We start from the raw sequence: 27,710 nt of genomic DNA, 5'->3' as shown, positions 1-27,710 counted from the left end.
TCTCATGCTTCTCATCCCCATTCAAGAAAAAGGAGACTCTTATCTCAATCCTTCCCACTGAACTAGGAGTTTCATTGTAAAAAAAAAACCACCCTCAATTATGCTGAGAATAATTACTATGATAACTGTTTCTCCAGGAACCATGAAGTAGTCCCACCTACCAGAGTCTGACTCCCACAGTGGTATTACCACATCAAATTCAGCAACTTGTCATTTTTATTTTGAAAATTTTATAACCCATTTCCTAACTTCTAATCATATTCCTGGTTCCTGCATTTTCAAATGGTCTGCTACATTTAATAAATAGTTTTAACTTTGGGGTTCATTTCCCCAAGTTTATTTTTATAAAAGCAATAAAATCAAAGTATAAAAACATTTAAGGAGAAAGCAATTGTAACTCTACCTCCCTAAGCCTCTTTTATCACATTTCCTTCTAGGTGATTTTCAATAATTTCTCCAACCCTAGCCAGTTTGGTACAGTGGACAGAGCATCAGCCTGTAGACTGAAGGGTCCCAGGTTCGATTACTGTCAAGGGCACATGTACAAATTTTGGGCTCAATCCCCAGTAATGAGTGTGCAGGAGGCAGCCAATCAATGAGTCTCTGTCATCATTGATGTTTCTCTCTCTCCCTCTCCCTTCCTCTCTGAAATCAATAAAAAAATTTATTAAAAAAATGTTATAACTACAATGACCACACTTCTCTATCACTAACACTTTGACGATATATAGCAACCATATAAACATTCAAGATTACAGCTAAACATGACTTTTTTAATGAACACCTTAAATAGCCTGTCACCATAATACTTGGTTGCCAAAAGAAAATAAAGTTTCTCAATAATTTTTTAACATAAGAGATCCTTGGATTCTAAAATTCCATACCGATATTAGATATTTTATGTGCTTTATTTTAAGATCTTAATCAAGAAAAATGAACTTAAGTATCTAAAGCTATAAATTTTACTTACATATTCAGGTTTTAGTTTTTTATCTCCTCCTCTCACAGCCACTTTTTCTAGTTTATCTATAATGGGCCCAATCATTTCTTCATCTTTAAGCTGAAGTTCTTCATGTATTATTTCTATATCTCGAATAGGATCTACACTTCCTTCAACATGTGTGATGTCATCATCTTCAAAAGCACCTAAAATCAATTAAAAGGAAGAAATTCAATAATAATTTTTTAAAATCCAGAAAGTCATTATTAGAATAAAAATCCCTATAAGGTTAATAATTATACAAATTATTCTGAATTCTTGCAAGTAAGCTATAGCAATTTTTTTCTATTTAGTAATATTTAGGGCACTAGCAACAAAACAGTAATTCAAGAGCTTCAACATTTCAAAAACTGACTGAAACAAATAAAATTATGATGTTTACAGAAAGAAAATTATGCTCCAGAACTACTGGTATTTTCAGGTTTGGTACATTAAGGTACTGAATTCCAGGCATGAGAGCCTGAAGTTCTAACATTATTAGGGTTTCCAAGGGAAACCGGATTTGAGGGAGGCGGGCAAAATCATCTGGCAGACCTCTTCCCTGCTTCAATCTACTTTATCACTGTGGTTCTGACGGTGATTAGATAATGAACCACTCAGACACACAATTTACACAGCAGCTAATTTCATCGGCCTGATTTGAGGGTATGGTTTTTAGGGGGCTATCAAAGAAGCAGATGAAGGTGCATTTGTCATATATGAGTGACAACCATTCACACTATCTGAACAAAATGGTGCTGGCCCTTATTAGAAACACATGCTATTATCACATATTTAAAGTGCAGTTGAAGCCATAATTTCAAATTGCCAACTGGAAACATAAGGGTAAAACAACCAGATATTACTGAAGCATGTGTACTGACTTTATGCCCTTTTGAAGACATAATGTGGCAACATAATTCAAATGGGATTTACTCAAATTACCAGATAAAGAACAGCATTGCAAAAATGAACAAATACTAAGAAATATTACAAATAGAGAGCAATGACATACCCATAAACAATAAACAAATTCATAAACAAATTGTTAATTAAATTATTTAAAATTACCAATTAGATTATGCTCCCAAAATGAGATGTTTTCAAACATAAAGAATCATTATTTTACATAGAGGTACCATAGGAATCATAAGACAGTTTGAGTTTGATGGAGAAATAGTGACTATAGCTCATTCTACATACCAAAGACCAAAATATTCTCATTACAGGTTACAAAGGGTTTTAAAATACAATTTCCTCAAATTAAAAATAATTAAGCTCTTTGTATCTCAATGTGGAATTATTCATTAATAATAAAGCATACATATATTACTGCAATTAAAACTTAATTATTTAAAATACTACTTAAGTTTTCTTGACATACAACTGATGTTTTATTATAGAGTGCCAAATTCATATGAACAATATTGAATGATGTAGGAAGAAATGAGAAGAAGATGCATTATGTCTTATTAATAAACATATGAGACAGACCAGGATTTAGGTAAATTTTTAATTATTTTAAAAGTATGAAAAAAGTCTCCCTGGAAGGACAGCATTATGTATTTCTTGTCATAATCTGAGGCATCTTACACAAATGGCACAATACAATAGGAAAATAAAAATAAAAGTTAGCTTGCCAGCAGTCTGAACAACAAAGGAAACAGGGTCAGTTCAATTATAGAAATAACCAAACTTTTTCTGACACTCAAAATGAAAAATATCCTAAATAGTTGTCTTTATGTAGAGGCCAATGAGCAACTACTATAGTGATGTCCTCAATAACATCCCTACAGTAAATGTATCAGCAGGTTTTAAATGGCAATGTCTTAATGACAACCCTCAATTTTAAACAAGTGGATAACAAAGAGAAACAATAATCCCAACTCTCCTGGAAGCAAAGAAAATAAAGCACTCTGATAATCTGAACTAATCCAAATAGAAAACCTAGAATAAAGGTTGGGGGGATCACTTGTCTATCTTACAACCTTCAAATTATTCTCTAGAATGCACCTTGCCTGGAGTCTGCCAAGGATTAAGTTAGGAAAGGAATTGTGACTGGATCATCACTAATCCATTGCTCCTACTATAAGAATAAAAACTCAAACCACAGACCCTATACATTATGGATTACATTTTGTTCCTATGCCTAAAAGTTAGTATTATTATTATATTCATTTAATATACTATAACATACTATAAGAACTTAATTTTATTTTTATAATAAATGTTTTTAATGAATTAGTTTACTTTTTCCATTACCATTTTCCCCCATACCCTCCTGCACTTCCATCCATTCCTCTACCCCCACAATCACCACACTGTTGCTATGTCCATGAGTTTGTTCTCTTTTTCTTTTTTGCTCAATCCCTCCACCACCACCACCACCCAGCCCTGACAACTGTCAGTTCTCTATCTATGTCTATCTCTATTTTGCTTGTTAGTTCATTTTGTTGATTAGATTTTCCATATGAGTGCAATCATATGGTACTTGTCTTTCTCTGACTGGCTTATTTCACTTAGCATAATGTCCTCCAGGTCTATCCATGCTGCCACAAAGGGTAAAATTCCCCTGTTTTATCTACTCATCTATTGATGGACACTGATGTTGCTTTCAAATCTTGGCTATCCTATATAATAAAAGCCTAATATACTAAGTGTCCAGTCATCCAGTCGTCTGCTCAACCAATCAAAGCATAACATGCTAATGATATGCTAAGGCCACTCAATGGCTCGCTATGATGTGCACTGACCACCGGGGGGCAGAGTGTCGACCGGTCGACCAGTCACTATGACGTGCACTGACCACCAGGAGGCAGACGCTCCAACCAGTGGGTTAGCATGCTGCTGGGTTCCGGCCGATTGGGACTGAGCAAGACGGGCCAGACACACCTTGGAACCTTCCCGCGGTCCCTCCCTAGCTGGCCAATGTCCCGCATCCCTCCCCGGCCCTGATCGTGCATCGGTGGGGACCCTCAGCCTGGCCTGTGCCCTCTCGCAATCCGGGACCCCTTGGGGGATGTCAGAGAGTCGGTTTCAGCCCAATCCCGAAGGCCAGGCCGAGGGACCCCACTGGTACATGAATTCATGCACCAGGCCTCTAGTTGTAAATAATGCTGCAATGAACATAGGGGTGCATATATTCTTTCAAATTAGTGCTTCAGATAAATTCCCAGAAGGGGAATTGCTAGCTCATAAGGCAGTTCCATTTTTAATTTTTTGAGGTAACTCCAAACTGCTTTTCTTAATAATAAATACTTCCAAAAATTAAGATAAAATTAAGTAAAGGGAACAGTCAAGTTATCCTTTAAAATTGAATAGCCTTGCCCTAGCTGGTTTGGCTCAGTGGATAGAGCATTGGCCTGCGGACTGAAGGGTCCCAGGTTCGATTCCAGCCAAGGGCATATGCCCAGATTGTGGGCTTGATCCCCAGTAGGGGGTGTGCAGGAGGCAGCCAATCAATGATTCTCTCTCATCATTGATGTTTCTCTCTCTCTCCCTCCCCCTTCCTCTCCCTTCTTCTCTGAAATCAATAAAAATATATTTTAAAAAATAAAAAATTAAAAAAATAAAATTGAATCACCTTTTTATGAAATGAGGTCTAAAACAGCTGTAAAACTAAGCTTATAGAAAATGTGGTGGCCATTTGGGCAACTTACCATTTCTTAGAACTGAAAAATTATTGAATAAACTTTCCAAAGACATGCTCCTGGGTCATTAACAGACTTTACTGTACACTTACATTACAGCTTTATTGGTTAAGAAAAAGGGCTTTAAAGTCAGACAGGCTTACTGGTCATAAAATTTTAGCCAAATCACTGAACCTCTAAGGACCTCATTTTCACATTTTTAAAATGAAGATCTTTCTACCTCTCAGAGAATGGATATGATTAAATCAAGAACACATAAAGTGCTAAGCAAAGAGCCCAACATATAGAATTATTTCAAGTAACTGGAGCATATACTAATTTTTTAAGATGAAATAATTAGTAATTTAGAAGAAATTCCAAAGTAATGCACTCAAACATTAAATTTGAGTAATAACATTTTCATGTTACTCAGTTCTTTAGAATAAGTTAAAATAAACTTTGTGAGTTTATAGGGGTTCCCCTGCCCACCACTAATTCTGGCTAATTCAGCAGATCATTTTTACCCTACTCTATGGCCAAAGTTATTTATTTCAATTTCACATTACTAAAACAATTATAAGTTTTGTGATTAATAAATATTTGTAATAATTATTATCACAATTCTCCTTTGGGAAAAACACTGTACTGGTAAAGATAATTTCATTTACCTTGAAGACTACACTATATCATACTGAATTGCCTGGTGAGAAAGTTATTTCCATTTCAATTCTCTTTCAGCCCTTCTATGTCAAAGAAAGTCTCAGTTTGATAATATTGGTCTTTAATGGCTAACGTTTATAAATTTATCTTTTTAAGAACAGAGCAGGCCTCAGCCTCTGTGCTTCTAAAGACTAAAAACTATAATAAATAGGTAGTTTTCACTGTATTTATTTTTATTTTCTTCAATATTGGCAAGCAATACTAATTTTCCACTTACATTAGAGACAAAGTTTCCTGTTTAAATAAATTTTGGGGTATAATCAAGAAATGTGGCCAAAACCGGTTTGGCTCAGTGAATAGAGCGTCAGCCTGCGGACTGAAAGGTCCCAGGTTCGATTCCGGTCAAGGGCATGTAACTTGGTTGCGGGCACATCCCCAGTAGGAGGTGTGCAAGAGGCAGCTGATCGATGTTTCTCTCTCATCGATGTTTCTGACTATCTATCACTCTTCCTTCCTCTCTGTAAAAAATCAATAAAATATATTAAAAAAAAAAAAGAAATGTGGAAAATATTAACTACTAGAGGCCTGGTGCACAACATTTGTGCACGGGGGTGGGGGGGATGGTTCCCTCAGCCCAGCCCATGCCCTCTTGTAGTCCAGGACCCCTCAGGGGATATTCACCTGCTAGCTTAGGCCCGCTCCCTGCCATGAGCCAGGCTTCTGGCTGAGCAGCACTCCCCCTGTGGGAGCACACTGACCATCAGGGAGCAGCTCCTGTGTTGAGCATCTGCCCCCTGGTGGTCAGTGTGCGTCATAGTGACCGGTCATTCCGCCGTTTGGTTGATTTGCATATTAGGGTTTTATTATACAGGATGGTCATTTTGGTGGTGGAATGTTATCTAACTTAAAAAAATTTTGGTACTATTCTGTGTAAAACTGTGTAATGCAATAGAGCTTGTATGTGCTGGGGGATGGGAAGGAGGGCACATTGCTGTGTAATACTTTAGCTAAAAGAGTCAGGGAGGCCTCTGAGGAGATGACATTAGAGCTGACACCAGAATGGCCAGAATATGAATGGTAGCAATGTGAAGATCTGAAAAAGAGGGTTCTAAGAAGTAAATATAAAAATTTTAAAATGGGAACAATATTGAAATGTTCAGAAATAGGAATAAAATCAGTTTGGGTGAACCACAGCAGAGGATAGTAAATAGAGTTTAAGGCAGTTCACATATGTTTGTAGGACATGGAAGTTTGGATTTTGTTCTAGTTGTAATGAGAAGCCATTGATTGGAGAGCTTTAAATAAAGGGGAGGTGGGGTAATAAGATAAGATTTATAATTAAGAGGGGCCACTTGGCACTTTAAAAAGAACAGACTCTAAGGAAGGGACAAGAGTGATGACAGAAAGACTAAGTTAGAAAGTGGCTGTAGTAGTGCAGATGAGAGATGACCAGAAAATGTAGCGGTAGAGAAAATGAGAAGTTTTTGTTGAGGATGGACTAGTTGTAGGAAGGAAGATCATGACTGTAGATATAAAATTAGGAGTTACCTGATATGTTTATTTAAAGTTATGGGTCTGGATGACATCTTGTAGAGACAGCACCCCAACACTTCGATGTCTGATAGGGAAGGCAGTCTTGGCAAAAGAGAATAAGAAGGGATGACAAAGTCAGAAAAAGGTAGAAGTATGCTTTCATTGGGAGTAAGGGTAAGAAAATATTTTAAGAAGGAAGAAGTATTCAACTGTGTCAGATGCTGTTTAGAGGTAAAGAAAGATAAGTACAGTAAAAAGTGGCTCTTTGAGAAACATTTTAATAGTTATATCCCATTTCACTACTGTCTATTTCTTCCATATATTAGAGATGAGAATACTATGACCCAAGGACATAAAACATGGACCTATCCTCTTATTTCTTATAACTCATGGGTACAAAAGGGCTAAATTTCAGCATTTCTAAGTTCACTCAGTTTTTTAGAATATTCCTCTCTATATATAATCTAAGTGGACTGATGATATAAGGTAAAAACAGCATATGATTTCTCATATCTTTAAGAGAGATCCTATCAATCAAGAAGAAATCATAGCCACTTTCAAAGTTGCACATCCAGGTAAGCTGGCATAAACAGTGAAACAGAACTTGCAGTTGGTCAACCAGATAGAGAAACATCAACACCATACATGTCACCAATATCAAAAGCAGTAAAATCAAGTCACATATAAGGCTTTAGAATTCTACAAGGTAGCTCTATACCAAAAGACAGTGGAACAATGTCTTCAAAGTTCGAAGGAAAGAAATTGTTACTCCAGAATTTTATATCCAGCCAACTGGTTTTTCATTGTTAGAAATAGTAACCAATGGCAAATAGATTCTGACCTTAATGTACTGTAACATATAAAACTAAACAACCACAGAAATTATGTTAACAAAACAGAATATAAGTACTGTATTATAAACTATGAAAAGTTAGATAGTAATATAAAAACTCAAAGATAGGGAGAGGGGAAATAAAAACATAACGGTACTCATTTCCTCATCTTTCAGAGTAAGGAATCAATAGATGCCATATAAAGATGAAACATGTAATTAAAATATTTTCTCCAACCTTTTAGTGTTTCCATGATCCTATAGCAGGATCATCTAAGTTCATTGATTTCTTCTATATTACTCCAGTTCTTTTTCTTTCTCTTTCAAACTTAATTAAAAAATAAAATTTAGTGTTCTATTTAAAATAAAAGATGTACTAATGATGACATTTATATAAAACCTTATCTCATTCTTAATAAAAGTGATCAAATGTTAATGAAAATAATTCCTTGGCAGTGAGCTATTGAGCAATTTTGCTAATCTTTAAAAGTTTTTGTCTTGCTTAAATTTTTTATAATGAACACTAGAGGCCCGGTGCACGAAATTTGTGCATGGGGGAGGGGGGTGTCCCTCAGCCCAGCCTGCACCCTCTCCAATCTGGGACCCCTCGAGGGATGTCCAACTGCCCTCTCACAATCCAGGACTGCTGGCTCCCAACTGCTTGCCTGCCTGCCTTCCTGATTGCCCCTAACTGCTTCTGCCTGCCAGCCTGATCACCCCCAACCACTCCCCTGCCAGCCTGATTGATGCCTAACTGCTCCCCTGCCAGCCTGTTTTCCCCTAACTGCCCTCCCCTGCAGGCCTGGTCCCCCCTAACTGCCCTCCCCTGCAGGCCTGATCACCCCTAACTGCCCTCCCCTGCAGGCCTGGTCACCTCTAACTGCCCTCCCCTGCAGGCCTGGTCCCCCCCCCCAACTGCTCTCCCCTGCAGGCCTGGGTTCCCCCCAACTGCCCTCCCCTGCAGGCCTGGTCACCCCTAACTGCCCTCCCCTACAGGCCTGGTCCCCCCCAACTGCTCTCCCCTGCAGGCCTGGGTCCCTCCCAACTGCCTTTCCCTGCAGGCCTGGTCGCCCCCAACTTCCCTCCTCTGCTGGCTTGGTAACCCCTAACTGCCCTCCCCTGCAGGCTTGATCGCCCCCAACTGCCCTCCCTTGCAGGCCTGGTCCCTCCCAACTGCCCTCCCTTGCTGGCCATCTGTGTCCACATAGGGGCAGCCATCTTTGACCACATGGGGGCAGCCATCTTGTGTGTTGGAGTGATGGTCAATCTGCATATTACTCTTTTATTAGATAGGATAGAGGCCAGGTGCATGGGTAGGGGCCAGCTGGTTTGCCCTGAAGGGTGTCCCAGATCATGGTGGGGGTTCCCTTGGGGCGTGAGGTGGCCTGGGCGAGGGGCCTGTGGTGGTTTGCAGTCCGGCCATGCCCCCTGGTGACCCAAGCTGAGGCCCTGGTATCTGGGGTTTATTTATCTTCTACAATTGAAACTTTGTAGCCTGGAGCGGAGCCAAGCCTTCTGCTTGCTCTGTGGCAGCAGCCATTTTTTGGGGGATTTATGTATGTTCTATAATTGAAACTTAGTAGCCTTAAGCGGAGGCCTGGGCCGGCCAGGGTGTGCGGAAAGTTTGGCTTCCTCCATCACCGGGGGCAACCCTAGCCTCCTGCTCTTTCCAGCTCCGTGGCTGCCGCCATTTCTGTTTGGGTTTATGTATCTTCTATCACTGAAACTTTGTAGCCTTGAGTGGAGGCCTAGGCCAGCAAGGGCAGGCGGAAAGCTTGGCCTGCTCCATTGCTGGGGAAACCCAAGCCTCCCTCCTGCTCTCTGTGGCCGTAGCCATCTTGGTTGGGTTTATTTGCATATTCGCTCTTGATTGGCTGGTGGGCGTGGCTTGTGGGCATGGATTTGTGGGTGTAGTGGAGTGATGGTTAATTTGCATATTACTCTTTTATTATATAGAATGCATTGTACATACAAAACAAATCATTTGTTTTATTTTATTTTTTGTTAATCCTCACCCAAGGATATTTTTCCCATTGATTTTTAGAGACTGGTAGGGAGGAAGGGAGGGAGAGAAAAAGAGAGATCATTGATGTGAGAGACCCATCAATTGGTTGTCTCTTGCATGTGCCCAACCAGGGCCAGGGATCAAACCTGCAACCCAGGTATGTGCCCTTAACCAGGAATCAAACTTGTGATCCTTCCATACACGGGCAGACGCTCTAACCATTGAGTGCACCAGGCAGGGCCAAAACAAGTCATTTTAAAAAGTCATTCTTTTTGAAACACAATAAAAAACTAACTTACAGAGAAATTTGCACAAATCTTAGTTTACATTTTGGTTTTGTAGTGACTAGTCACAAGAAGAAATACACTATTACCATGAAATTTATTTTATAACTATAGATTTCTTTCTCTCTCTCTCTCTCTCCTCTCATATGCGTGTGTGTGTGTATGTATATGTGTACATATGTCGCTCTCTATATATAGCCTATATAATAAAGAGGTAATATGCAAATTGACTGTCACACCCTCACAAGATGGCTGCCTACAACCAGGCTGGCAAGGGGGTTAGTGAGGGATGACCAAACGACTAAACAGCAGGCTGTGTGGGGCAACCAGGCTGGCGGGGGGCCATGAGGGGTGACCAGGCCAGCAGTGGGGGGCAGTAAGATGCGACCAGGCTAGCGGGGGGAGTGCAGTTGGGGATTACCAGGCCGACAGGGGAGGCAGTTGGGGGCGATTAGGCTGGCAGGGAGGGGCAGTGAGGAGCGAGTAGGCCAGCGGGGGGGTGGGGGGGCAGTTGGGAGTGACCAGGCTGGCAAGGGGGGGCAGTTGGGGACAACCTGGCCGGCAGCAGGGGGCAGTTAGGGGCGACCAGGCTGGCAGAGGGGGTAGTTAGGGGCGATCAGGCTGGCAGGGAGGGGCAGTTAGGGGCGACCAGGCAGGCAGGCAGGTAAGCGATTAGGAGCCAGCGGTCCAGGATTGTGAGAGGGATGTTCGACTGCCGGTTTAGGCCCGATCCATGGCATTGGGCCTAACTGGCAGTCGGACATCCCCTGAGGGGTCCCAGATTGGAGAGGGTGCAGGCTGGGCTGAGGGGACCCCCCCCCATGCACAAATTTCGTGCACCAGGCCTCTTGTGTGTGTGTGTGTGTGTGTGTGTACTAAATAAATAAATGGGTGGCTGAAAATAATACTAATTATAGTAAACCTTCATCATTAAATGATTTGCTATAGGAGAAAATTAACCATAAGCTAGCCTCAGACTGGATTCTATCACAAAGATTTTTTACAGAGCTATCCTACAATGTTTCCTTTTACAACAAAGCACCTTTTCCAAAACTTCTTGACTTCTCTCACATTTCCAATGCTTTCAAAACAAAACCTCAGCCCTAACCAGGTAGCTCAGCTGGTTAGAGCGTTATCCTGACACACCAAGGCTACAGGTTCCATCTCTACTCGGGGCACATACAAGAATTTACCAATGAATGCATAAATAAGTAGAACAACAAACTATGCTTCTCTCTCTCTCTCTCTCTCTCTCTCTCTCTCTCTCTCTCTCTGCCCCCTTTCTTCTTAGGAGAGAAGCATCAGATCAATAAAATCAATAAAAAAATTGAACACATACGCACACACACATAACTCCTCTTAAAACAACAACACACAAAAAAACTCTTCTTTCCTGTTACCCAGCAGATAACCTACTATTTCCCACTTCACAGGAAAAATGCATATCATATTTGGAACACCAACATCCCTTTTTGTTTTTACCCAATCTCTTCTTCTTTCCAGCAATAAAATGCTACCTTTTACTAATTATGACCAATTTCTCTACCATCTCTGTTCTGGATCTTTATGTTCTACCAAGGAAGTTTGCTCCACAAACTTCTTTGTATTTCCTGAGACCTCAACCTATTATGACTCCCTCTCCTAAATCATTTGTATCATCTCCATCTCCACTAATAACTTTCACATCTAAGATTCTATAATAAATGAATCATTTCAGTCACTATTAGACATTAATTCCCATTTCAGCTATTGTTTTCTTTCCTCCAGTTCAGAGTCAAACTTCTTGAAAGGGCTGTTTGTGTCAAACTTCTTGAAAGGGCTGTTTGTATCTGCTGTCTCCACTTCTTTATATCCCATTTAAAAATCAACACACTGCAGTTTGGAATATGCCCCTCCCATACTATCAGAAATTGATCTAAAAAAGGACACCAATAATTTGCCTTCATGAAGGTAAATCAAATAGCCATTGTTCAGGAATCATGAATGATCTCTCTCAGTAGGATCTAATTTGAGAGCAATGACATTGTCTTTTTCACTACTTATTTCCAATGGCATATGCTAACTTTCTTCTATCTTCTTAAACCATTTCTTTTCTTGCTCCAACTATCCCATAAATGTTGATATCTCCCTTAGCTCTCTTCCCTTATCCCTCTATTATATACTCATTAACATAATTTCTAACCCATAACTCCCCTGAGTGGCTTTAGTATACTTTGAAGTAATAGATAAAATGAGTCAAAAAATCTTTTTAGTTATTATATATAAAATATCTACACTAATAAAAGAGAAACATGCAAGTTGACCGTCCCTTCGCTATGCCCACCAGCCAATCAGGAGCGAGTATGCAAATCAACCCAACAAAGATGGAAGTTAATTTGCATATGCAGGTGCGGAGCAAAGACTGAAGACAGCATAGAGGAAAGCCTCGGCGGGCTTTCCTCCCTTCTCTGCTTTGCTCAGGCCACAGGAAGCCCTATTCTTGCAGGAATAGGCCCAAGGAAGCCCTATCCTTGCAGGAATCTTCCTGCAACGGGCCTCTAAGTTTATATTATAAAAATCCATTCACTAAGTGAATGTTTAAGGTAATCTTGTGGTGAGACACATTTGACTATTCATATGTACTGAGATTCTGCATATTTATTTCTTGGTATGATGTGGCAGAAATGAGTTAGCTATTTTCAATTATACGTCAATTGAAGATTGATAAATTTACTCATTCATTCAAAACCTATCTTATTCCATAAAGATATAAGTAAGAAGGATAAATCTATACTCTGTTTAGGATGCTAAATCTAACTGCAAAGGACTTTAGAAATAAAAATATACTTTGGAAATTCAGGACTTTAGTTAACTGCTGTACTACTTAAATTTAGGCTATCTTAGAAAGAAAACATCCCCAGCTAGAAATAGAAATAGTTTTAAAATACATGATATATTTAAGTGTACAGGCTCCAGAGCAATACTTCATAAACCACCTGTCATGGAAACTTTGATATTCCAAATAGCATGTCTATAGAGTTTTGGTGGAAATAAGAAGATATGTGGTCAAGATAGATTTATGTTTAATTAATAATATTATTATAATTATGTTTTCGCATTCTCTACCACTATACAATGCAGAGATAAGGAATTCCTTGGTATATACACCAATGCACAAACTGCCATCCCTTAACACATATGCAAACCACAATATGCCTTGCTAAGTATTCCCTACTTAAAGAAAATTTGGCCCTAACCAGTTTGGCTCAGTGGATAGAGCGTCGGCCTGCGGACTGAAGGGTCCCAGGTTCGATTCCGGTCGGGGGCGTGTACCTTGGTTGCGGGCACATCCCCAGTGGGAGGCGTGCAGGAGGCAGCTGATCGATGTTTCTCTCTCATCGATGTTTCTAACTCTCTATCCCTCTCCCTTCCTCTCTGTAAAAAAAAATCAATAAAATACATATTAAAAAAAAAAAAAAAAAAAGAAAATTTGCTTACATATCTAACAATATGCTAAGTCTTATGAGGATTAAAAACAAAAATCAAGTCCTGGCCAGCGTTACTAAGTGGTTAGAGCATCAGTCTGCACACAGAAGGATCACGGGTTCGATTCCCAGTCAAGGGCATGTACCTGGGTTGCAGGTTCACTCCCCACACCCGACTGGGGTGCATTTGGGAGGCAACCACTCTCTCTCACATCAATGTTTCTCTTTCTATCTCCCCTTCATTCCCTCTATTCCACTCTCTCTGAAAAGCAATGGAAAAAAAATATTCTCAGGTGAGGATTAAAAATATATCAAAACAGTTAGACCTTGGTCTCAATGATTGGACAATCTGGTTGGGAAAACAAATTTAATCCAGTAAAAAAAATGAGAACAATACTCACTAGCAAGAACTTGAAATATAGGTTTAACAATAATTAATTAGTAAGGCCCTTAAATATAGAAAACAATAGTATAGGTTAAAGATGAAGAAAGATTGAATCTTATTCATGGCACCAAAACATCCTGTATGCTACATGATTTCACATTCTTTCCAGCTTGTCTTATGTGGCAAATAATCAATGTTTTGAACATCTATATTCAAATCCAGAGTACTACCAAAATAACGCCACATTCCTAAACCAGTAAAAGATAAATTTTTAAATACAATGTTAGAAAACAAGGATATACTGCTAAAAAATATATTTATTTTCAAATTTCTAATTCATTCTTCAAAGTCCTATCTTGTATCAGACAATGTTAAAGAGACAGGAGAGAGCTAAATTTGCATTGGCAATTCACTTAACATCTATAGCTTTATTCATAGCATGGGGGCATGCCAGTTCCTATTTACTTTCCATAAATGACATGACAAAAATTCTTTACTGTCTGGGGGAAAGAGTAGGTTAAAGAGAGAGTTAAAGCTGTTTTATTGCACACTCCAAATGCTTGGATTTAGAAATATACTTTAAGTACAGATTTACAGATGCACTTTAAAACTCTAGTCTTATTCTAAATAAAGCCCCTTCTCATCTTGACAGTAAAAGTGATTTGAGCAAAACCAGAACCTAATTCATAGCTGGACCTCAAATTTGTGTAATTTTTAAAAATCTTTATATTAAATGAAATGTGTAGTTTTAACTAGTTTTCTTAAGTTAGAAAGTGAGAGAAGGGCACCTCAATTTATTATATTTACTTCAAAAATCAATTTGCTTTCTTAAAAATATCCAGGAACACATAAAAGAACTAATAAATCATTCTGCTAACAAAATTCTGCTAAAAAGGATATAGGCTTAAATTTCTAAGCTTTCAGAATTTAAAGCAAATGAAAAGGGTTGTATCCATCAAATGTTAATTACTTTAAGTGGTTATATTTATAGACCTCTGGAAAAATAAAATATTTTGTAAACATATAAAAATGGAAATAATTGGTCTAGTAATGTAAACTGCTAATTACTTGATGCACTAGCATAAATGGAATAGCATAACTAGACTTGGTGGGTTATACTTATTTACAACAACAAATCAATCAAAAGTAGCCTTTAAAGTCTTTAACCTTCATTTTCCAGGGGAAAACCTATTATTTGAGATATAGAAAAAAACCCTAAAATAATCCAGTCTATGCCACAGGCTAATTGTTTAATGCTTCAGGATAGAAAATAGAACTATGGGTAGTCTAAAGATTTGCTTTTTGCTCTGCTTCTCTTCCAGAGCTTTCCCCTCCTCTTCTCTCATATAGGAAAAAGCTTTAAAACTAAATCCTGGCCAAGAGGAAGAAAACTACCATCCCCTGACATATTCAAAAATTGATCCAGCAGGCCAGCATGGCTCAGTGATTGAGCATTGACCTATGAACCAGGAAGTCACGGTTCTATTCCCAGTCAGGCTACATGCCTGGGTTGTAGGCTTGATCCCCAGTAGGGGGCATGCAGGAGGGAGCCAAACAATGATTCTCTCTCATCATTGATGTTTCTATCTCTTTCCCCTCTCCCTTCCTCTCTGAAATCAATGAAAATAATAAATATATCAAGGATTTCAGAAAGTTTAATAAAACAAAATGCACTTGTGGCCGACTTTGAGAAACTAATCTAAAATTAAAGAAATTATGATTCATGCAGGACATTTACACAAAGTAGTTAACGTATTATGGAAGCAATTAAGCAATGTTTAGAAGTAAAAAACCATTCCCAATCTTAAGAGAAATAGATATTTAGTTTAAGAGAGATAATAAAGTGGGTCAGTCAGGTTCTGAGAAAACTTAAAAATTTTTGTTTATTATTTTCTCCTACTTTTAAGCCATCATATAAATTAAAAATAATATGCTTTTAAGCAATGACTCAAAAACAAAACTTTAAGAAGTAGAAAAGATGAGATGAACAAAGAAAAGGAAGATATAGGTATAAAGACATAAAAATGTTAAAATTAGAGCTTATATTAGTGTAATAGCAAGCAAAAAAAAATCTTTGGTTATTACTGACACCACATAATGAATTAGAAGCAACACATTACAATATTAGACAATAAAATCCTTTTACTAGTAAATATACAAGACACTAGAAAGTTCTGCTTAATAATAGTATTATACTTATATTGTAGATAATTAGACATCCACACCATTAAGGAATCCTTAAAGTCAATCAAAAGTTATGAATTATAACCCAACGTCAACACCTGTACTTGATTATAGTTGCTCAAGGGTTTCATATTTTTAGTTGCTGTAAAATATGTACTCTTTCAGAAGAGGCAGAAAAGAAGCACCTTAATGAGAACCGACATTCATCTCTCAACAAGATTTTCACTTCTTATTCTATATAATAGATACTTTAAATGCATAAATGGCAAATTAATCAATGATATTTTGAATATTTATTGAGTTTCCGCTCAACTTCCAATTTGAGCTAGCTGCTTTTGTTGACTTCTAAAACAACAATTAGTCTTCGCCAATATAAAATACACTCTGTAAACTGGCCTTGCCCCACCCTCAACTTCCACAAATCTTCAGCTCAAGTCAAATTCTTGTACTGACCACTAAGCTCTGAAAGTTCTTCATATTCAGCTGTCACTATATTTTTGCCCACTCCCTTCCCTGGTCTCAAAGGTAAATGTCCTTTCATTATCCATCACTAAAATGCACAGTTCACTTTCCCCTCATCTATAAGGTAATTCTGGAGGAATCTACGATCTCTAACATCCCTGAGTCATAAGAGGAATTGAAGAGACTTGTTTGGAATAAAATATGGTAAAATTGATGGTTTAATATATTACCTTCAATATGGTTCCTGGGAAAAATCCATTTTTATACCTCTTTAAATGAGAAAAAAGAATGCAAAGAGAAAAACTAACAAAACTAGAATTTTTATCTTTACTACCAGTACTTTAAGCAATAAATAATAGTCACGTTGAACTGTCTGAAATTCAAAAAATAAACTAAATAAACTAAGTGACAAATCAGAGCTTTAATTTTTTTAATTAAAAATTAAAAAAAAAATTTGTGCCCATTAACATCCCACCTTTCAATCAAACTGACCCATTCTCAATGCTTTCATTTTACATTTTCAATGTTCTTACTCATCCTTCCGCATGGGATATTCTTCCTGCCCATTTCTACCTTTCAAAAAGAGTTATATATTTTTCATTGCCTTAATTAGATGTCAATGAAATGATATCTTCATGATGATGCCTTCTCTAACCATATCCTCTATCTGAACTGTTAACAATAATCTGTCCATTTCATTCATATGACCTGTAGCATGTACATCTAGTCTAGTATTAGAATATACGATTCTATCTCCTAGTGACCTAAGCTCAGAAATTCTGTCTTAAGTGCTTTTCTAGTTCCCTAGCGCCTCGATCAGAGCTGATACACAGTTAGGTAGAAGATGAAGTGAAGAATAAAGGAATCACTGTATGAATGAATGTTTCAAGCACTTATTAGCACTTAGAATGAAAAACTGTTAGAGGGGAACTATAGATTCCAGATGAAGCTAGACATGCAGCACAACAGCAAAGGATCAGTTTCACAGTACACAGTAAGATATTTCACAGAAACCAGTGCTAAGCATGTCAAACTACAATAATGGATATGAGAAGTTTCTTGTGTTTCAGCTCTTCACCTCCGAATTTCTAGACTGTAAGTGATGAATATTTACACTTATTTCTGAGGTCTTCTTGGGCATGTTGCACTGGATTACATATTACGGTATAATTTCTGAAATTATAAATTAAATTAAGAAGAGGGGAAACACACATATCCTATATTAAAAAAGGCTAACATGCAAATTGACCGAACGACCGGTCGCTATGACGCATACTGATCACCAGGAGGCAGACGCGCAATGTAGGAGCTGCCCCCTGGTGGTCAGTGGGCTCCCTCAGGGGGAGCGCTGCTCAGCCAGAAGCCCTGAGCTGGGCTCATGGCTGGCGAGCGCAGCAGCAGTGGCAGGAGCCTCTCCCATCTCTGTGGCAGTGGTAAGGATATCCGACTGCTGGCTTAGGCCCACTCCCCACAGACATCCCCTGAAGACTCCCAGACATCTCCCAAGGGCTCCTGGACTGCGAGAGGGCACAGGCGTAGCTGAGGGACCCCCCACAAGTTCACGAATTTCATGCACTGGGCCTCTAGTATACTATAACTAAGACCAATAAACACAGCCATACAAGAAAAACCAAGACAAAGGATTGATCAGCATGAATCAGACTTAAGAAAGGGAAGTTTAAATATAGATGAGGTCTTTCTGAGACAGATATAAGCAAAGGGAAGCAGAGTTAAGAGAACATTCCAGGCAGGATGGAAGTGTAAGTATAACAAAGGCACAGATTGAAATCAGACTATTCGGTTCAAATTTGAATTTCAGACTGTTTGATTCATTAGTTTTATAATTACTGAATTTCTCTGTGGCTTAGTTTTCTTGTCTGTAAAATACAGACAATGATACCTACCTCACAGATTGTTCTGAAGATTGAAAGTGATAATATATGTAAACATTTTAGGATGGTGCCTGGCACACAGTAAGCACCCAAAATGTTACCTATGCTTATATATAAAAACCTAAAGACAAGGTATATACTAGGATTTGTCAACCTTGGCACTACTAACATTTTAGGCCAGATTACTACTTTGCTGTGGTGGGGTTGACCTGTGTATTGTAGTATTTTTAACAGCACCCCTGGCCTCTACAAACTAGATGCCAGTAACACACATGGGCATGTGCATACAGACACCCCTCCCCAGCTGTGAAGACCAAAAATGTCTTCAGACTTCCCTAAGCCACAGGTGAGAAGCACTGGTATGCAATAAATACAAAGGTAGCAACCAAAAGATGTTGCCATAGGTTCCAATGTGCAGATATCAACAGATGGAAAGGTTCTAACACTGACTGAAGGGTGATTATAAAATTCTTATGTAGATTTTTCAGAGAGGCGCTCTTGTGATCTTGCTCTTGCTCATTTATGTGCAAGATCTAATAGCTTGGAGAGAGAATGATGATCACAAACAAAGCAGTTGATTATTGGGTACAAGTTTAGAAATAAAAACAAAAGTAAGGTCAAATCTAAAAAAAATTAAAGAAAATCTTTACAAAGATTTCTTTGTCTAGTGGACAGGAGGAATTATAACAAATGGAAAAGAAATGAAATATGGTCAGTCATATAATTGGAGGTATATAATCACTAATTATACACATTTATTTAGGTGACATATTTAACAAGTGTTTACTGAATGTTAATTACAAAGAGAGTTGTGCAGGAGCTGAAAGAGAATTTCAGAGATGAGAAAAAGCTGAAAGATTAATTTCTTCCCTCAAAGCTGTTTATAGTCTAAAAGGGGAAACAGACCAGCACATAGTAAGTACAAAAAAGTAAATCCAGAATGAAGGAGAGCAAAGAGAGTATCAGTATTCACTACAATGTGATGTAGTGAAAAGACAGCCTCAAGGCTTCAAACTGGAACACTGATGTATAGATGCCATTAAAAATTTAGATTAAGATTCATGTACAGGTTTTGATGTAAGTATAAATATTTTTAATTCCATATTTAAGTGTAATGATGCTGTGATAAGTACACTTGGGTCCACTAAAGTGTGAAACTCGTGTTTAAATGCTTAAAAAAGTAACATGACAGTTAAATAAATTGTTATCTATTAATTTTTAAATAACTATTTTATAGCTTTATCCATAATATCAATAGATTATGACTTTTTACCTTCTACTAAGGCAGGCGGAGTGGATAGAAGGATGGGAAAGGGAAAAGTCACCTACAACATCTGGTGTTACAATAGGAAAATGATGATTTAACTAAATCCACATTGCACAATAGGAATCATATTCTTGAGTCCAAACGAAAAGTTCTGTGCAGATAGATGTCCTAAAACCAGATAACATGCCTCACAAAATAATTACACCCTTAAATACAATAATCCACAGTTCTAAAAAAAAGAGCAGAAACATGGAAGGGTAAGTCCTAGAGAGATCAAGAACAGGCAAGTACACCTTTGGGAGCAGACTATGTAAGGTAAGTCACTGCATGCCCGGCAGTCTTCCAAGCCAATCCATTCTAACTGGCTCAACAAAATGGGTACCAACTACCTAAAAGTATCCTAGTCTTCAAGATCTAGTCATCACCATAAATAGTTAAGCCTGAACAAACAATCACCACCAGGTGGTGCCAAATCAAAGCCAGTCCCAGAAAGGATTTGGCTAGGCCTGCACCTTGCCACACCCCTCACCCCCAACAGCTAGTGATGCAGGTTCACCTCTTGTTTCATTTAGCAATACAGTTACCTCTTATTTTATACAGCTGAAGCTTTTGGACCCATGTAGCATAACAGAGGAGGGAAGGTTGTTGTAAGATACATTCTTCAAGGGTGACAGCTTGAATTTATTTATGAATTAAAAAATTTTTTGTTTGATGCCATAATTAATATAAACTCAGATAAAGTTTTAAAAATAATCAGGAAATCATAAATAAGAATCCAGCGTACAAAAATTTCTGACTAATCAAGACTTTAATTAATTAAATACGCACACAATTAACACTTCTAGGCTTTCTCAGATGGCTCTACTAATGAACCATAATCTTCAACAAGAGTGAAAGGATATAATATCAATGATCCCCTTGCAGAAAGTTAAAGAATCCTATACCTCTTTCGTCTTTAGAGCACAAAACATAGGGACTACAATCATAAGAGTGAGGCAAATCTCCATATCCTTCCCCAATGTGAAAATATATATATATGAAAATTTTTTAAAATTCCTTTAAGATTCATCTCAAATTTTCCAGTAAAAGACTTCATGGCAAACTTACTACTCTCCATCTCCATCCTATCTCCCCCACCACCAGATTTTAGCACTGCTCATATGTTATACCTGTCAAGATCTGATGACTGTATGTTATGTATTCATCTGAAGAGAACCACTACACTTAGTTACAGGCTATCATCAACCAATTCATTCTCTTGCTAAAATCAAGTCATCCAATTACTCCTTGACTAATCAAGGCTGTTTTGGCTTTTTCTTTTTTCAAAAGGTACTCAACAGCATAAACAGTTCACTTACAAGAAATGGAAAGGGGCTAATCAGCAGAATTATTGTTTTGCTGCTACAATTTGCAGTATTTAAATTTAGTTGCTGATTGGACTGAAAGTTTTATGATATAGCATATGAAACTAGTTTAATACAACTGTGAAGCTGTGTGGCTATATTGTCTTGCCATGGCTATATTGGTCTACTTCGTAGGCTAGACAATTAACTAATTTATTCAAAATAAAGATATGTTAAACATAAGTTTCAGTACACTTTCTCTCATACATTGGTTTTATAAGCAAAGGCAACAAGCTATTAATTCTTAAGCATTAATTTTAAAGTCAGCAACTGTATGCACACATACACATCTGAGCTTGTTACATGTGTATAAAAACTACAATTGCTTGGGTTTTTAATCTACATTTATTTTGGCTTGTAAGCAACAATAAACTAAAGGGACATTACTTAATTATTTGATTATTATTTAAGAAATAAGGATTATCTAAAATGAATACATATTTTAAATAAATGTTACCCCTCCCTTGTATAATGAAACAGTAGACATTACATTTATAAAATGGGGAGCATTTCAATTACAAGAATAATTCTGGGTGTGCACAAATTGTAAAATAAAATTATTATCCATAAGTATTGTTACTCTTATCTATATAGAGTTTCTGAGAGAATATTTAACAAAATTATTAAGTACTAAAATCTAAACACTAAACTGAAACCTTGATTTAGTCACTAAAAAATAAGAAAGGATTTATGTCAAAACCTTGGAAAGGAAATCCAATCTTTTAATTTGTTAAATATGAAAATATGTTAACAAAAAGAACAAATTTTATTTTATAGGAGGAAGAAATTTTATATTATATTTTATATTAAAATGAAAAATTTTATATTAAAATGAAAAGTTTGGCTTTTCCAAAGCCTTATATCATAACCAAATTCTTTATACATTAAAATAATGCTGTCATTAACCATCAATAAGAACTTAAACATGGAAAAAAACAACATAACACATAAATAGGATTAAAACAATTTCAGAATCTTTTATATGTGTGCACATAACTTTGCATAATACTTTATAGGCATATATTTTGCATGCTAAGACTCCATCCAGAAATAAAATTCTATACAGAATTGTAAAATTATTCTCCCATCAAATGTCTGATAGGACTATTTGACATAGACAAACATTTCAGAGAAGTCTTAATTTCACAAATGCTTTGAGAAGGTATATAAATGCTAGTACATTTCAAACCAACTATGCTTAATTTCCAAACAAATATGCTACCATTTAAATAAAAATTTAAAAGATTAAATTTGGTTATCTATGCTGAAATTTAAGAAAGCATATAAATTAAAAACTAAAAATACATTAACAAAAGACAACTAATATTCTTTAAAGATGAATATTTCTGAGTAGGCACACCTGCCAATATATTAAAATAAGTAAAATCAACTACAAAAGTGATAAATCAAATGCCATGGTAGACTTGACTTCTGGAGACAGCATTTTCAGCCCTCTTTTGTGGCTTTGTTTGGCGCCATAGTCCTTTAAGTTTTGTCTTCATAAAGCCCTAACTAGTTGTAATCATTTGCAGCCTAATTGTGGACATTTATCTGCTTTTCTTATGCATAGAACATAGCTATTAAAGCTGAATGGTGATGGTGTGAAGTATAGGTTAAATTGGGTGAAATTAAAGCAAATTACTCCGGGATGTGGAAATCTGAAAATAGAAACCACCAATGATTTGCAACCCTCTTGATGATCAGCTTCACAGAACCCTAAACGACAAGAAAACTTACATATTTTAAAGTTAACTAGGTTTTTAAAAAAATAATATGTATAAATGTATTTTTAACTACATGCACTTCTTAGTAATGGTGGAAAGATTATTCGTTTAACTCAGCTGCAATGTTAAAAAGAGCTCTCAGTTTTCTATTTTAAATAGTACAGTTCATTTCTTAAACAAGATTTCCTTCCCAACATATACTTTTTTACCTATAAGAATTCATCCAACTATATCAAACACAATAGTATACACATCATAAATTATTTTTCTAGGTAAGTTTTAACCCTAAATAAAAGTATTAATAATATTGGAGATAATATAACCCTGAAATTATAGTAATTAAAACAAATTAAAAATGTAATGATAAATGTATTTTATATGGATAGTCATAGGTAAATCTGCATGTGTGTCTAGCATACAGAAAAAACATAGAAACCTAGCATTAATGTAAAACATTAAAACACGAGATTTTTATTTTTATTTACCTAAAATCTTACTGCTTGATCCTCAGATTTGGATGAAGACAATAAAAGCATACCCATTTGCACCTTGCATATTCTCTTAGGCAAAAAAACAAAGTAAAATAAGAAATTTGCTAGATCGCAATTTAAACCAGCTTACTCTAAAGCTGGAAAAAAAATTCTAGCAATGAAACTGACACACTTCTTTTATTGAATGAAATGTAGAAAAACTTACTTCAGTATCTGGGAAAAGACGAAATTACATAATATTGCTCATACCTTCAAGGAGCTTATAGTCTAGTTGGAGAAATTAGACAAGCATATGTAACTAAATCATGGCTACATGAAATGTTACGTACAAAAGAGAGCTCCTGATCTCAAATATAGGGAAGAAAGAGCAAAAGGGTTGAGTAAGGGAGTAAGATCACAGAAGATATGGACCTTAGAGAATAATATTTTGCTAGAGGTACAGCAAAGACAAGGGTGACATGCATAAGGTACATTCAGAGCACAAAGAACAAATCCATCTGAGGAAAATTTAGAACAGAAAAGAAAGCATTGAAAAATATACTAATGCTTGACAATGAAAAGCAGTGAGGACTAGCCAGAAAATGGAATTCCCAAGGAAGGCATGAATGTTTTATAAGCAGCAGTAACATAATCAAATGCCATGACTCACACACAAGCAGTGATACATCTAATTTCTCAATGTCTATGTCACCAGTAAAAGTGATATGCCAAAAATGTGGTCCTCTGAAATACTAGCAATATCTCCCTCTTCTCGCTTCATACCAGGCTATGAAGGGAATGCTTCTTACTTAATAACTGAATCCTAATGTATCCATTATCTTGTGGCTTAGAATCAGCATAATACAAAATGTAATATTCACTACAATGTTCAGCTACTGGTAGATTTTTATTTGTGCATATTTTAAAACCATAGCAAAAATATATACTTCTAAATAACATTGCAATGTTATTAAAACATAAGTAGGAAATTTAACAAAATGCACACAATTATTTCTGCTTTGTGAAAAATAGGCATTGTTTTCCCCCTCTATAATATGGGGCCCAAATGCTTGGACATAGTCACTATGGGGCATAAGAATGGTTGAGAACCACTACTCTTGAAGAAAGAAACTGGAGAGATTAAAACAGTGATTTTAGATTTTCAAAAATCTCCCAGGGTACAGATGATTCTCAGCCATCTCTATGATTCTGGATCACTAGGGCAGTGGTCGGCAAACTGCAGCTCGCGAGGCGCGGTTTGCCCCTCTGTTGACTAATGAGTTTGCCGACCACTGGGGTACTGCTTAGAATTCTGTATTTCAAACAAAACGTGTCTGATGCAGGTGATCCCAGGATTACAATGATCAGCAGAAAGAGAGCCCCAGCAAGAACATATTACTAAGGTCTGTGATAATGCATAACAGCCTGAACTAAGAAGTAGTAGTATAAATAGAACGAAGTAGAAAAAGAAGAGAAGTACTTCTAGAAAAAAACAACAGAAGTTGATGACCAATTATATCACTAATACATATAAAGTAAATCACTATTACCTCTAAACAAAAGTATGGGTGCCTACTTAGAAAGCTGATCAAAAATATAGATACCAGAAGACTTTTAACTTGGAAAAAAATTTTTTCATTTGGAGAAAAGAACTTCATTTAACCAAATAAACAAAAACTATTTAAAAATAAATAGTACAATATAAAACCTTTAAAACATGGCATTTAATGAAGTTTTAGATTTGTACTCTGCCTTTTTTCATGTAGACACTCTTAAAATTTTCACTAACCCAACATAGAGAACTATGAGGCTCTAATATCACCCTGCTTTATGTCTGATAATCCCACAAAGTAACAGATCAGTTTCACTTTCATGAACAATAAAGTTCACCACATATTTGATGAAGAGGAAACATTTTTATTATGGCTCTAGTTTTGAAATTTCATCAGAATTATACTGTTTTAACTCAATAATGAGATGTTTTAAACCAGTATTATGAGGTATTAGCATGAAAAGATGATACATCTCAGTAAACGATCAAAGTAAACAGGTTCCTCAAAAATTTTAAACATAAAATTTAACAGGCATTTTTTTCTCTGTTCCAAATTAACAGAATTGTAAATAATGTTCAAGTTTGATACTGGAGCATAAACATTTGTTGTCAGCTCCCCAACCCCAATCTAGATCCTCTTCAATCCCCCCACCCCTCCCAATTATTTCTTACAGTTTAAGCAGTTTCATGTTAGATTATTCCATCTGCCCACAGTGATCAAGGATTAAACATGGTCCAAGTAATCTAAAGACCTTTTATTGGAAGGTTAGGCCAAAGCCACTCTTTCTTCTCTAATAAATCTGAACTACAAACCACATAGCCAGTGAGATGCTGGAAGCCACCTTAGGATAAGATAAAGTTGGTCAAGGCAGAGGGCAGACATAGAAAGAAATTAAGTACTTAGGGACAGCTCTGAAACTATATTTTATCTGCTCAGCAGTACACACTGATAGATTATTTTTAAGCCATTTCAAAATGAAATTCTATTGTAACTGGAAATATCACAACTCAGAAATTATGCTTCCTACCGTAAGCATAACATTGTAATAATATCTATTATCACATATTTTAAAATTAATGCATCCAATTGGTATAAAATATCGTGGAAAGGGTATGTTCAGGCCAACAGTCCTGGCTTCAGAAATTGTCAGTTCTGCCATGAACTTGCCTAAGGTCACATGTAGCTGTAACAATTTTTCCAACTCCTAGATTACTCATCTCCAAAGAGAGATATTATCTATTGAAAAACTGTGTAGCAAAATCTCTGATACAAAGAAGGTACAAAACAAGTGTAAAATCCATGGCAAGGAAATTCTCGGTCCGTTTCATCTAATCAAAGCCTATCCTGTTCAAGTTTTATTTCTTCCTTAAACATAAATGACCCATTTAAATGATGTTTAAGCACTTATCGATCATATGAAAGAGTACCACTTATGAAAGAAACTTGTGGGGACGATGGTGAGCAAGGGCAGAAAAGGGCAGGGGAGCGGTTAGGGGGCGATCAGGCTGGTAGGCAGAAGTGGTTAGGGGCAATCAAGCAGGTAAGCGGTTAAGAGCCAGCGGTCCCGGATTATGAGAGGGATGTGGGATGGGGCCTAAACCAGCAGTCAGACATCCCCCGAGGGGTCCCAGATTGGAGAGGGTGCAGGCCGGGTTGAAGGACCCCGTGCACGATTTTCGTGCACCGGGCCTCTAGTATTATATATAACTAGAGGCCCGGTGCATGAAATTCATGCACGGGGGGGGGGGGGGAGGGGGCAGTGTCCCTCAGCCCAGCCTGCACCCTCTCCAATCTGGGAACCCTCTCACAATCCAGGACTGCTAGGTTCCAACTGCTCGCCTGCCTGCCTTCCTGATTGCCCCTAACCGCTTCTGCCTGCCAGCCTGATCACCCCCTAACCACTCCCCTGCCAGCCTGATTGATGTCTAACTGCTCCCCTGCCAGCCTGATTGCCCCTAACTGCCCTCCCATGAAGGCCTGGTCCCCCCAACTGCTCTCCCCTGCAGGCCTGGGTCCCCCCCAACTGCCCTTCAGTGCAGGCCCGGTCACCCCCAACTTCCCTCCTCTGCCAGCCTGGTCACCCCTAACTGCCCTCCCCTGCAGGCTTGATCGACCACAACTGCCCTCCCTTGCCCTTGCAGGCCTGGTCCCTCCCAACTGCCCTCCCCTGCTGGCCTGATCGCCCACAACTGCCCTCCCTTGCAGATCTGGTCCCTCCCAACTGCCCTATCCTGCTGGCCATCTTGTGGCGGCCATCTTGTGTCCACATGGGGGTAGTCATCTTTGACCATATGGGGGCAGCCATCTTGTGTGTTGGAGTGATGGTCAATTTGCATATTATTCTTTTATTAGATAGGATAGAGGCCTGGTGCACAGGTGGGGGCCAGCTGGTTTGCCCCAAAGGGTGTCCCGGATCAGGGTGGGGGTTCCCTTGGGGTGTGGGGCGGCCTCGGCGAGGGGCCTTTGGTGGTTTGCAGGCTGCCCACGCCCCCCGGCAACCCAAGCAGAGGCCCTGGGATTTATTTATCTTCTATAATTGAAACTTTGTAGCCTTAAGCAGAGGCCAAGGCAGGCCAGGGCAGGCGGAAAGCTTGGCTTCCTCCATTGCTGGGGAAACCCAAGCCTCCTGATCTCTCTGTGGCTGCAGCCATCTTTGTTGGGTTAATTTGCATACTCGCTCCTGATTGGCTGGTTAGCATGGCTTGTGGGTGTAGTGGAGGTACAGTCAATTTGCACATTACTCTTTTATTATATAGGATATAATCCATTTTTTAGAAATAGAAAAGAACCAATAAAAATATTTGAATAAAAAAAGAAATTGTATTAGTCTGTCAAATTAAATATATCAGTAACAGAGGAAAAAATGTACTTTATAAAGATACTGAGAATATCTTTCCTCTTTTCATTTTCTAGCAAATTATTACTCCTAGCTCAAATATTACTTCCTATAAATTTTTTTATGTACGTAATGAACATTTTACTTT

At 37.7% G+C, this 27,710-nt stretch overlaps 1 protein-coding gene across 2 annotated transcripts in view; it reads right to left on the bottom strand.

Annotated features, from left to right (window-relative positions):
- The window catches only part of OLA1 (Obg like ATPase 1), a 142,459-nt gene that overhangs the window by 57,415 nt on the left and 57,334 nt on the right, over positions 1-27,710 (bottom strand). For both annotated transcript variants that reach the window (XM_080671450.1, XM_080671451.1), the window contains exon 5: positions 971-1,146. In XM_080671450.1, the coding sequence (XP_080527576.1) occupies positions 971-1,146 (176 nt within the window). The remainder of the gene's footprint in view (positions 1-970; positions 1,147-27,710) is intronic.

This window comes from Plecotus auritus (assembly GCF_963455305.1).
Source record: "Plecotus auritus genome assembly, chromosome: 5".
Classification (NCBI taxonomy): domain Eukaryota; kingdom Metazoa; phylum Chordata; class Mammalia; order Chiroptera; family Vespertilionidae; genus Plecotus; species Plecotus auritus.
This window is presented reverse-complemented; position numbering and strand designations above follow the sequence as displayed.